At 47.5% G+C, this 12,798-nt stretch overlaps 1 protein-coding gene across 2 annotated transcripts in view; it reads right to left on the bottom strand.

The window, feature by feature from the left end:
- Positions 1 to 5,493: 5,493 nt before the first annotated feature.
- DNAH3 (dynein axonemal heavy chain 3) overlaps positions 5,494 to 12,798 on the bottom strand; it is a 257,207-nt gene continuing 249,902 nt past the window's right edge. For both annotated transcript variants that reach the window (XM_069983790.1, XM_069983791.1), the window contains exons 56-61: positions 11,481 to 11,635; positions 10,970 to 11,137; positions 9,091 to 9,233; positions 8,488 to 8,692; positions 6,608 to 6,745; positions 5,494 to 6,211 (exon numbers count right to left, since the gene is read on the bottom strand). In XM_069983790.1, the coding sequence (XP_069839891.1) occupies positions 5,858 to 6,211; positions 6,608 to 6,745; positions 8,488 to 8,692; positions 9,091 to 9,233; positions 10,970 to 11,137; positions 11,481 to 11,635 (1,163 nt within the window). In that variant the 3' untranslated portion in view covers positions 5,494 to 5,857. The remainder of the gene's footprint in view (positions 6,212 to 6,607; positions 6,746 to 8,487; positions 8,693 to 9,090; positions 9,234 to 10,969; positions 11,138 to 11,480; positions 11,636 to 12,798) is intronic.

The following is a 12,798-nucleotide window of genomic DNA, read 5'->3' as shown; positions in this document are numbered from 1 at the left end:
CTGCAGACTATTGCCTGTACCATCTCCTGCCACGCCTCGCCTGCCGACACCAGCAACCAAGCCAGGGGTAGCGACCTGGGGGTCGCCTGCCGCAGCAAGTCCATCCCGCCTTGCGGCGGGCTCTGGTGAAAACCAGCGGCCCCTTAGACTCCGCTCCCTGGTGAGGTTTGTGCCATCGCTGGTGCCGGTCCAGTGGATCCACTACTCCGGGCGTTACAGTAGGCTCCAACCATGGATCCCGGCGAGGTGCCTGATATCCGCGAGGTAGCCCGAGTGGTCGCCCTACAGGCTCAACAGATTCAGCAACAGTCACAGCTGATTCAACAACTGACTGCAGCCGTTCAACAGCATACCACAGCTCAGCAGTCATCACCTCCGGCAGCCTCTTCAAAACTACGACTGGCTCTCCCAAGTAAATATGGAGGTGACCCCAAGTTGTGCAGAGGGTTCCTGACCCAATGCACCATGTACATCGAACTTTTAAGCAGTCAGTTTGCCACCGAGCGCTCTAAAGTGGCTTTCATTATCAGCCTATTGGAGGGAAGAGCTCTGGCCTGGGCCACGCCACTATGGGACCGTAATGATCCGGTTGCTGCCAATTTTCGAATCTTCCTGGACGAGTTCCGCTCGGTCTTTGAGGAACCTGCCCGTGCGTCTTCGGCTGAGACTGCTCTCCTCAATTTATCCCAAGGGACTTCCTCCGTTGGTGATTACGCCATCCAGTTCCGCACCCTGGCTGCGGAACTAGACTGGAATGAGGCCGCTCTGATTGCCACCTTTAAAAAGGGCCTGTCCAGCCAAGTGAAGGATGTGCTCGCTGCCCGGGATCTGCCTACCTCCTTGAACGATCTTATTCTACTGGCTACCAGAGTCTACACCAGGTTTTCCGAGAGAGAGGAGGAGGTTCGGCAAGGACGGCGTCTGAGTCTGCCCCGTCGCCATCCTCGGCTGGCACCGGTGTTCCAGAATCCTGTTGCTCCTATGTCCCAGTCGCTTCCAGAGGTTCCTATGCAGGTGGAACGTGTTCGCCTGACGACTGATGAGAGGAACCGTCGACTGGACCAGAATCTCTGCCTCTATTGCGGTGGCGCGGATCACTATCGACAGAGATGTCCCCAACGCCCTCAGCGTCCGGGAAACGCCCGCACCTAGGTCCGGTGGGAGAGGCCTCCCTAGGTGTGAATGCCACCTCTCCAAGGTTGACTATGCCCGTCTCCATCCAGACACCCTCTGGGCAAGTTTTCCAGACTACTGCCCTCATCGACTCTGGCTCTGCTGGCAGTTTCATCTCTGCTTCGTTGGTCCAAAGATGGCGGCTACCCGTGATCCAGCTAGCCCAACCCCGGTCTATCTCTTCGGTTACGGGGGAGGTTCTTACCGAAGCGGTGTACAGCCAGACGGCACCCCTAGTCCTCCAGGTGGGAGCCTTACATCAGGAGAAGATCTCCTTCTATGTCTTGCGCCATTCCTCTTCCAACCTCCTGCTGGGGCTTCCTTGGCTGCAAATCCATACCCCTAAGCTGGACTGGAGAACTGGGGAGGTTCTCAGCTGGGGTCAGGACTGTCATAACCGGTGTCTGAGATCTCCTCAACCCAAGTGCTCTACAAGGTCACCTGCTTGTGTCAAGCCTCTATCCGGGCTACCGGAGGACTACCAAGACTTTGTCGATGTTTTCTCGGCCAAGGAGGCGGACTCACTACCACCCCATCGGGCCTATGATTGCCCTATAGACCTCCTTCCTGGGTCTTCTCCTCCACGTGGTCGAGTATACCCTCTCTCTGTGCCCGAGACTGAAGCCATGTCCTCCTACATCCAGGAGAACTTACAAAAGGGCTTCATCCGCAAATCCACGTCTCCAGCTGGCGCCGGATTTTTCTTTGTTCAGAAGAAGGACGGTTCCCTCCGCCCATGCATAGACTATCGGGGTTTAAATAAGGTGACCGTTAAGAACCGCTATCCTCTTCCGCTTATTCCGGAACTATTCGACCGTCTTCGTGGAGCAAAGATCTTCTCCAAGCTGGATCTCAGGGGAGCGTATAACTTGGTCCGAATTCGTAAGGGAGACGAATGGAAGACCGCTTTCAACACCAGGGATGGGCACTACGAATATCTGGTCATGCCATTCGGCCTATGCAATGCCCCAGCGGTCTTCCAGGAATTCGTGAACGATATCTTCCGAGACCTCCTCTATGTCTGCGTCATTGTTTATTTGGACGACATTTTGGTCTTCTCCCCGGACCAGCAGACTCATGTGGCACAAGTGCGTCAGGTTCTACGAAGACTACGGGCCAATCATCTATACGCCAAGCTTGAGAAGTGCGTTTTCCATCAGCGCAGTCTTCCATTTCTTGGCTATATCGTCTCCGATCAGGGCCTACAAATGGATCCAGCCAAGCTCGCAGCTGTCCTTCAATGGCCACGCCCTGTGGGACTTAGAGCTATCCAACGTTTCCTGGGCTTCGCCAACTATTACCGGCAATTCATCCCTCACTTCTCTACCCTGGTCGCACCCATTGTGGCTCTCACTAAAAAGAAGGCGGACCCCAGACGTTGGCCTCCAGAGGCCGAACAAGCCTTCAATAGCCTCAAGTCTGCCTTTGCCTCCGCTCCTGCCCTAGTCCGCCCGGATGTCTCCAGGCCGTTTTCTCTCGAGGTCGATGCTTCTTCTGTGGGCGCAGGAGCCGTTCTCTCGCAAAGGGACACATCAGGCAAGACCAGAACCTGTGGGTTCTTCTCTAAGACTTTCTCCCCTGCCGAGAGGAACTATACCATTGGGGACCGTGAACTCCTGGCCATTAAGTTGGCACTGGAGGAGTGGCGTCATCTATTAGAGGGGGCTAAACACCCGGTTAACATCTACACGGACCACAAGAACCTCCTCTACCTCCAATCGGCTCAACGCCTCAATCCCAGGCAGGCTCGGTGGTCCCTCTTCTTCTCTCGGTTCAACTATACCATCCACTTCCGTCCAGCCGAGAAGAATCTAAAGGCCGATGCATTATCCCGAGCATCCGATGTCATGGGGCAAGAGGAATCTCCTCGTCACATAATACCTCCCGACCGCCTAGTACCAGTTGCCACTTCTGCTCTGCAGAGACTGCCTCCCGGGAAGACTTATGTGCGTCCCGCACTCCGTAAACGCATCTTGAAGTGGGGGCATTCCTCTTTGGTAGCCGGGCATCCAGGAGCCCAAAAGACCGGGCAATTGATCTCCCGTCATTACTGGTGGCCCAATCTCCTCCAGGATGTCAAGGATTTTGTGGCTTCCTGTGCAGTCTGTGCCAGGAATAAATCTCCCCGTCTAAGACCTGCCGGCCTACTATTGCCCTTGCCAGTCCCGGATCATCCCTGGCACCACATTGGGATGGATTTCATCACTGACCTACCTCCATCTGCGGGCAATACAGTTATTTGGGTGGTGACGGACCGCTTTTCTAAAATGGCTCACTTCGTGGCCCTTCCTGGTCTGCCCTCTGCTCCTCGTCTGGCTCAGTTGTTCTTCCGACACATCTTTCGCCTGCATGGACTTCCTCTTCACATTGTGTCCGACCGAGGCTCTCAATTTGTCTCTAAATTTTGGCGTGCCCTATGCTCGCAACTCCAAGTGAAGCTGGACTTCTCATCGGCCTACCATCCTCAAACCAACGGGCAAGTGGAGAGAGTCAATCAGATTCTGGGCAACTACCTACGCCATTTTGTTTCAAGCCGCCAAGACAACTGGTCCGATCTACTCCCATGGGCAGAATTCTCTTATAACCACTTGGACTCGACTTCCACAGGCAAGTCCCCTTTCTATGTGGTCTACGGGCATCATCCTCGTCCTCCTCTGCCTCTCTCTCCATCCTCTGAAGTCCCAGCCGTGGAGGAGTTGTTATCTGACCTGCAATCGATCTGGGAACAAACTCGACAGTCCCTACTCAAAGCCTCGGAACGCATGAAGGACCAGGCTGATAAGAAGAGGAGACCTGCCACGAATTTTCTCCCAGGTGACAAAGTCTGGCTCTCGGCCAAATATGTCCGACTCAAGATCCCCAGCTACAAGTTGGGCCCTCGATTCCTCGGTCCTTTCTCGGTGCTAAGACGCATCAACCCTGTCACCTACAAACTCCGCCTACCCCCCACTATGCGGATTCCGAACTCCTTCCATGTTTCCCTCTTAAAACCAGTGGTCCTGAACCGGTTCTCCGATAGGTCTTCGTTCTCTGCTCCTCAAGCCGTCTCTGACGACGTCTACGCTGTTAAGGACATTCTGGCTATGAAGACTGTCAGAGGTAGAAGGTTCTTCCTGGTGGACTGGAAAGGATTTGGTCCTGAGGAGAGGTCCTGGGAACCCGAGGCTAACATCCTGGACCAAGATCTCATCAAAAGGTTCCTGCAGGTTAGAAAGAGGGGGAGGCCAAAGGGGGGGGGTACTGTCACGGCCGCGGCGGCGTCCCATGCTCCGGGCCGCCGCCGCGACCTCCTTCCATCTTATGCAGCTGCCGGGGTCCCGGTGCAGGGACCCGGCGCTGCTACACGTTCGGCCCCGGGGGGCGCCTCACCTCTCCACGCTCCTGTCTCTCGCTGTGCCGGCCGGCGCGCGCGTCCCCGCCTCCTAGGGCGCGCGCGCGCCGGCTGTCTCAGATTTAAAGGGGCAGTGCGCTCCTAATTGGTAGTTGCACCAATCACTCCCCTATAAATCCCAGCATGCCCTGTCCCCTGTGTTGGAGCCTCTACATGCTTCCCATAGCGTTTGGCCCAGCTCCCTGTTGTTCCTGTGTCCTGTCCGTTACCTGGTCCCTAGTCCCTGTTCCTGAGTCCTGTCCGTTACCTGGTCCCTTGTCCCTGTTCCTGGTTCCTGTTCCCCTGTCACTCCACCTGTTCCTGTGTCCAGCCAGTCACGTGCTCTCTCATCTGCAGACTATTGCCTGTACCATCTCCTGCCACGCCTCGCCTGCCGACACCAGCAACCAAGCCAGGGGTAGCGACCTGGGGGTCGCCTGCCGCAGCAAGTCCATCCCGCCTTGCGGCGGGCTCTGGTGAAAACCAGCGGCCCCTTAGACTCCGCTCCCTGGTGAGGTTTGTGCCATCGCTGGTGCCGGTCCAGTGGATCCACTACTCCGGGCGTTACACCCTGGTGCCCTTCCCGAATCTCCCTGCTCACCCCTGGCACTTCTCATACATCTGTGAAGTGACAGGTCACTCAGCCAATCACTGGCCGCGGCACTGTCTCAGTCAGTAATTGGCAAAGTGACCTCTAACTTCAGAGACATGTCATAAGTGCCAGGGGCGGCTGCGGTGAGTGAGGAACAGACAGGAGGACACTGAGGAGCGTGGAGAAGCAAGTATAACTTTTTTTTGTTTTCTCTTTATTTAGTTTCTTTTTTTTTTTCATTATAAACAATAGAGGTAAGTACAACCTTATTATTTGCTATATACACAGCAGGGCTGAATGGACAATGCTAACAATGTATATACAGACTTTGCTGGACGATCGCAGAGCTGTGTAATAGGCTCAGTAAGAAGGCACTGATCACCGGAAGACATATAATTTACTAATAAAGTAATAGTGCTGGCGTCAGTATGTTTTTGCTTGATTTAACCCTGATAGTTAGTTGTGTAGTTCTTTCATTTTTAATGTGTTATTGTCTCCAATTCTCTGACTCCTGATTTCAACAGAATAATAACATCACTCATTTCCAGTGTTAAACTTTATTACATTTTCTTTCTGCTTTATAACAGAGTTTTGTCCATTGTACCTTTCTACCTTAAAAGACCTTGCATAGTATAAGCACATATTACATGTGAGAGATCCTGGAATAGAACAAAGAGAGCAGTGCACATGATGAATCAGTAGGACATTACTGTGCCCATAAGCTAGTCATCCAGCTGGCATAGGGCGGCCACCCCACGGTTTATCCAGTGCTTTTCAGGCTTGTCAGTGGCGAGCTCTATGGGGAGGACATAGTTGGTGGAATGCCCTGTAGTGGACAGTGTACCCCGTCTTGCACTGGTTTTGTACACAGGACAAAAGTAAGAGTTCTGGGGGACAAACTTGGAGCTTTCTCCCGGTTTCAGCCATATAATAGGTAGAGAATCATAGAGAATTTTTGGTAGAGATTCTCCTAACTGCATGTTCTGTCTATCCCATCGCGCTCCTTCAAGGAACAGTCCTTTGATATAAGCTCCATCTTCAGGAGGCTTTTCTACAGTGTTCTCATGCGGGGTCACCTGTAATGACAGGATGGGACTTGGATCACAAAGAAAATACAGCAGCCACAGGACTGCCACAAAATAATCAAACACGAGATAATCACTGAAACATTCCACAAACTATTTCATGGTTGAGGACACATTAGTAATGTATGGCATTGGCAGACTAAACAATTGTACAAATCACATTATATTGTCTTAAGAAGCTGATCCTTGGGGGTTTAGCCAATAGGATCCTCAGCAAATCCAAGAATAGGTCCAGATCACTGATCTGATTTTCTGCTGGCAAGTCAATGATAAATACTGCAGCAGAAAATCTGCAGCATATATAGTACATGTGAACATTACTAGGTCTGTACCCAGCCACATCCAACAACACTTGATATCAACCTTAGTGCCAAACCATTTTCTTACCTCAAACTGAAATCCGATGTGGTCTATGGGAATGGTGTACTTCCTGGCATAATTCTGGGAGACACCTGTCAGGAATGACTGTGTGAAATAAAATCCTGAAATCCAGAACACCTTGGGCGGCCCATTGTCTATCCAGTCCTGTGAGGAGAACACATATCCTATTGGTCATGTCAGAGCGGTGGTGAAGCCATTAATAAATACATCATGTAAAGCATTGAGATACCTCAGTCCTCCATATTGAACACATAACAGCATTCTGCTACTATACATCTCTCCATAGTGACCCCTGGTCAGCTGGTTGTTGGGAATTACCCCCAATATGTGCACATCCCATATGCAAAGGTGAACCTTATCAGTCCTGATACCAGAGCTTTAAGAGTGACCTTCTCCACTGGGTATATTGTACACATAGATCACATATAGTGCTCAAGAGCATACACGCTATGTACATCTCTCTAACCTCTTAGAGCACCACTTGTTATATAAGTAAATCTTGTGGCTGGTCCAAAAAATCCAATAATACACATTCAGTACTCTACAGCGTCAGAAGGGGGCAGCACCAGTCTACAATACTCCACGTATCTGTATTCTGTGTGCACAACTTATTATAGATTCAGTCCTGTGTTTAAAGAATGAGTCACAGGCAAACTCCTTTATGTATCCACCAAAATAGTCCCAAAGTCTTTTAACCTAAAACTGAGCCAAGTCCCTGAGTTTCCAGTATCAAGGGGATACAGTTTTTATTAAAAACATGGAAACGTTTGCACGAAATGTATTTTATTTCATGACTTGAATAAGACCTCACAGCAGCACATATTATGGGGGCGATTACCGGTCAATATCCAGGATGCTGCTGCCTAAACTAAACCTATATACAGCTTAACTCACTATTGTAGAACAGTAGAATATATATAATATCAGTAGGTAGAAGGCTCTCAAGATCGGAGCTTGAAGGAAAAGGAGCCCCAGGGCGTCAATTACTACTGACTGTGTACAGACAGGGGACAAATCTGTGTGGTCATTGAGGGGGCGCTAAGTAATACACTTTACTGCTAGACAACTACTGACATGAGCTGTGCAGTGTCATACATAATATACAATATGTATAAGGAAGTTGGGAGTTCAAAATTAATTTCCACCATTACAACTTTTCTTTTCTTAGGTTCTGGATTATGTGCTACAGGATCTTTACAGTATGTATAGTGGCTATTTTTCCTAGTAAAGGTGATGTGAGTGCTCTCACTGCTGTTATTGGGCTGCTGAGAGTCCCCCTATGGTGTACAGCTATTTCTTATTCTTTCCATTTCAGGGGGAGGACCAGAGCTGAGCTAGTAGTACTCACTCCTAGACTTCCTTTCCCTTAGTTGTCTGGCCAATAACAGGGCAGCACCTACTCCTTACACTATGTCATCATATAGTGCTAGTGACTGGCCAGGCTTGGCTATGCTGGGGACGTTTTACAGTACTCTACTTTAGATTAATTTAATGTAATTTATGTCAGAAACTGGCATAAATTGTAGCTGAATTCCACGCCAGCTATAAGCTTCCAGACTTTTTAGAACTCTCTATTTGTAGTACACAGACAGGCACTGATATGATGGGGTGACTCTTCATAAATCTGTTGCATTTAACTCCATAGTTCTGTCTGGTGTATGTGGTGTGTTCCTCCACATTTCATCAAGTCAGTGCTCTACAGTCAGTTGGTATCACAATGGTAACACACAGTGTAACCCAATAATATCCAATTTATTCACATTTCCAATATGAATAACAGAGAAATGACAAAGTAATTACTAAAACAGACATGTGGGAGGTGACCATCTACTTTAGCTGTAATATAAATAAAGAAGGACCTCCCTCTGTGTGATCACGGACATTACCTGTAAAAACTGCAGTCGGGTGAGGAGGTCGGACACATAGCTGCCCAGGGGCTTGAGGGACGGGTAGGATTTGGCTGCCCACATAGCGGGCACTCTCCCCACCAGCATGCTGTTAAATACGTTCTCCAGCTCAGACGACATCAGAACTTGGCCTTTCACTGCTTTGCCTAAATTGATGAGGCTGCTCCGTACGACTTCTGTGAGCCTGTGGCATAAGAATAGACAGAATGGTTTAGAGCTGGCAAGGCATTAGCCGAGGCATATGCAGCCTGTTTTATGTGATAAGTCAGACAACCTCAGCTAGAACAAAGCACGCATCCCAAAACCCTACGGGATTAAACACATGCAAATCTAGCAGCAGGAGCCTACAAGGACAAAACTGCTTGTACTTTGTGACTAGATCTTATGTAAGTAGGGAGGGAGGGACAGGGGGTGATTTCATTGTAACCTTTATGGGCCATAAAATGAGTGTAAAGCATATTTTGAGAGCATCTGGCCAACACTAGCATCTCCTCCCAATATTTCCTGTACTCACATTTCACAATACATTGAAGTCCAAATCCCGAATACATAGCATGTCATGTCATAGCACCATAGATTTACCTGTTAAAGCGGATTAATTCTTGTCTAAGCACTGTGTTCATAGACTCTTCATAGATGACCGGATATTTCTCCATCACCTTCTCCAGATTAAAATCACTTGGTAATTTGTTCAGGATATCTCTTGCCAGATCTTCAACTATTTCCTGTTGGTAAAAGATATGTAAGAAGAGAGGGCACATATATGGGGATCTCACCTCCACCAAGAACCATGTGACACTGTCTTGATACAGGGATAGGGGCATGGGCTTGGTGTTGTAGATGGGGGCAAAGCACTGCTGATACAACCATAGGCTGGCACCACTGATACAATTATAGGCTGGCACTGTTTATAGAGGCTAGGGTACAACGCCAAAGACATCTTTTTAAAGGATTATGGATTTATAGAGGCAGTGACAGGTATTCCTGAAAGATAAGGCTGACCATATAAATAAAGACCTATGACTTTCACTGTTAAGAGGTCATTAGACATTCCTAAAGAGACTCTGTCCGTAGGTTTGTGCTGTCCTATCTAAAGGCATCATAAACTAGTGACAGAGAAGCTAAACAGAATGTTGTATCACTTATATTGTTCTGTGCAGCTGATCCAGAGATCTCCTCCTGAATAACATGGACAATAGGTAGTCATCTCCATTATGTGCATGAGCCCAGTAGTCCTCAATATTCATGAGAAGCAGAAAACTCCGCCCACTAGCTGCTGATCGCCAGTTATCTATCCATGCTATGTATAGGCAATTAACTGTCAGTAAGCAGCTAGAGGGCGGGGGGAGGGGTGTGGCAAGAATCCCATTCTCCTGCATATTAGGAGAGCGGCTGAACAAAATTATGTAAGTAATAGACCGATCTGTTCAGCATTTCTGTCACTAGTTTATGCTGCCCTCATTTAAGGCCACAAAAACCTAGTGACAGATTCCCTTTAAACTATTTCTATGGTGGAGAACTTTACATGAGCTCAGAACTATAACTAAGCATATATGTGCATGTTTGCATGTGTGTCTTTGTCCATATCAATCAGACATCCTCTGCCTGACAAAATCCCACTATCCCTGGTAGATTTCCTCTGAGAAAAACTCAATTCAGTGGTAACTAGCCAAGTTATAAAATAGTTAACATTAAAAGGAAGGCAATGAATGAGGCATGAGGCACCAAATCAGGGGATGATGTAAAGGATATGGTGAATAGACAGATGACAGTGATGTGTGGTAATGTAGACAGGGGAGCCTCTCAGCCTTCACCGCCTGATATCATCTATAACTGTCTATAAATTATTATAATGTAAGCTGGATCTGCAGGGAAGGGTGCAGAAGTTGATGGTCATGGACATGTATGATAAATATGTGATGTCTGATGTAAGGTGCTGTATGAATATAAAGCAGCATCCGCCTTGCTGTGATTGACATGTTTATGCGTCAGCCAGCGCCATCACAGAAAGTTTAGAGAAATTGTTCTATAATCCCCGGCAAAGAGGCCCCTCTCTCCTTTGTGACTCCTCAGTTGCAATGGGTGAAGTGAGCATTATAAATCCGTGCCCAGCCTGCAAGGGAATAAGCAATCTGTGAACTCTAACATCTGCATCATGTTCTGATTTACATACAGAGGTTTTCTGCTATAAGTGTGTACTGCTTTACAACATTATTGACTTGTCTGAATTGACTGTATTAGTGCTGTGGATTATTATTGCTGTGGATTAGTGGTGCAGAATCTCGAGTGCAAATCAGCAATAAATCCGCCACCTCTGGACCTGGCTTTGAAGTTTAGTTCCCAAGTGGTGATCTCAGAGGCAGGGTATACATATATCATCTTCTCAGTAGTATGTGCACTGACTGATTATAGGGCAGCAGCCATACAATAAGAGCAACGTCCAGCCTAACATATGTCTCACCTGGGAGGATCTGCCGCTGCCAGTTGTTTGTCTGGGCAAAGTGAGAAGGACGCCATCAAATAGCTGGTTAGTCTCCTGGTTATCCTTAGTGATGTCAGCGTTCTCGTGGAGCCCAAATACCTCTGGATGAGTGATTAATGGCAAGCTTCTGATGTACTCAAGAAAAGACTAAGAAAATAGAAAGAAGAGTGTAAAATAGGCATAATTTAAAGGGGCTTTCTGATTATGGAATGTTTTTTTAACTGTCTAATAAATGAACAAAAATGGTAAATAAAGTCTATTTATTACCTTTGTGTAGTCTTTCATGCTTTCCTGCCCCCCCCCCCAATTAGATTCAAGGGGCCCCATACAGTGTATAAATGTGAACATTACATGGTAAGGTTTACTCCTCAGTAGCTAATGCTATACCACAAGGCTATCACTTCCTAGGCTCCATATTCCAGTTGTTCCTAGTTGCCTGTTTCATCAGTATCAATACCAGAGTAAACCTGTATACTTATATATTCAATACCTGGTATGTGCCATAGGAGGGGACGTAGTAAGTATCATCTGGAGAAAGTCTGTAATTGTCCTTCTGTATCTCCTCACTGTAGAATATAGAAAGAAGAGACAGAAGGAGACGTCTGTCCTTGTCATCCGTCACTCTGCCTCCATAGTTACATTCACCTGTATGGACACAAATTAAACATATTAGTTTATAAAAACGGTCAAAAAGAAAACTGATTTCTATTCTAAGGCTGTGTTCACATGCTGCGATAATGGTGTGGTTTTTGAAATGGCTTCTGAAGCTGCGGAAAAAAGCACAGCAGTGCTTGCCATGGATTTTGGAGGCTGTAGCAAAAGCCGCTACTTTACTCCTAAAATGTATGAATACCTTGACTATGGGTTACTGGTTGGGGGGTGCTCTACATGGGCTGACACTGTCCAGTTAGTGCTTAGGCTGAGTTCACACAGAGTAAAACTGGATCCCACCAGCCTCCGTGTCACACTGGCAGTCTATGCTAGGCTCGTGCGCCTCCTCTCTCCACTTGGAAGAATTGACATGTCCATTCTTTCGCATGGCGAGAGGAGGCACGTGAGCCTTCCATAGACTGCCAGTATGACACAGAAGCAGGCGGGATTCCGCCAGTTTTGCTCCGTGTGAACTGGTCCTTACAGTGTCACGCTGTATAAGAAAACACCCCTGACAAAGAAAGTGGTCAAACTCAATTGTAGATCTTTTCACATATTTCCAGGATGAATAATGGAGAGATACAGCAATACAAAAAAGTTCAGAATAAAAAAAAGATGCTCCAGAATGGTTATTTCTAAATGAGGGGGGTTGGGGGTGTTGATTGTTCTTCTCTAACCTTTAAACACGATTTCATCGACGGTAGGTATAACCTACATATAATACAGGTTTTGTAAATACTTGAAATAAGTAAAAATAAGTGAAAAGGATATTGTGCTACTATAGAGTCATGTCTTTTGGATCATGCTTATCCACAGCCGTATATTCTACTCATAAGCTTACAACTTGGGACATTCTGCTGCTGGTTGAGGGTATATACAAAGTATTTCTTGCTGTAACTGCACAAAGCAGAATTCAGAATACAGTTTTGTAGGTAAATATACAATAAAACATAAGATAAGTAAACTAAAGTTCTAACTTTCTTTTGTCATTCACAGCAGCGATGATTTTATTCCCAAATGCTGCCATACAATGGCAAATACTACTAAATTATGCCTTCTGTCTTTACAGGCCACCAAGAAAACATGGCCCATGGCAGCTGCCTAGTTTAATATCTCCTACACTGGCCAAGACACTCCACTAAAACTAACCAATTTAC

This window comes from Dendropsophus ebraccatus, chromosome 9 (genome assembly GCF_027789765.1).
Source record: "Dendropsophus ebraccatus isolate aDenEbr1 chromosome 9, aDenEbr1.pat, whole genome shotgun sequence".
NCBI classification, from domain to species: Eukaryota; Metazoa; Chordata; class Amphibia; order Anura; family Hylidae; genus Dendropsophus; species Dendropsophus ebraccatus.
This window is presented reverse-complemented; position numbering and strand designations above follow the sequence as displayed.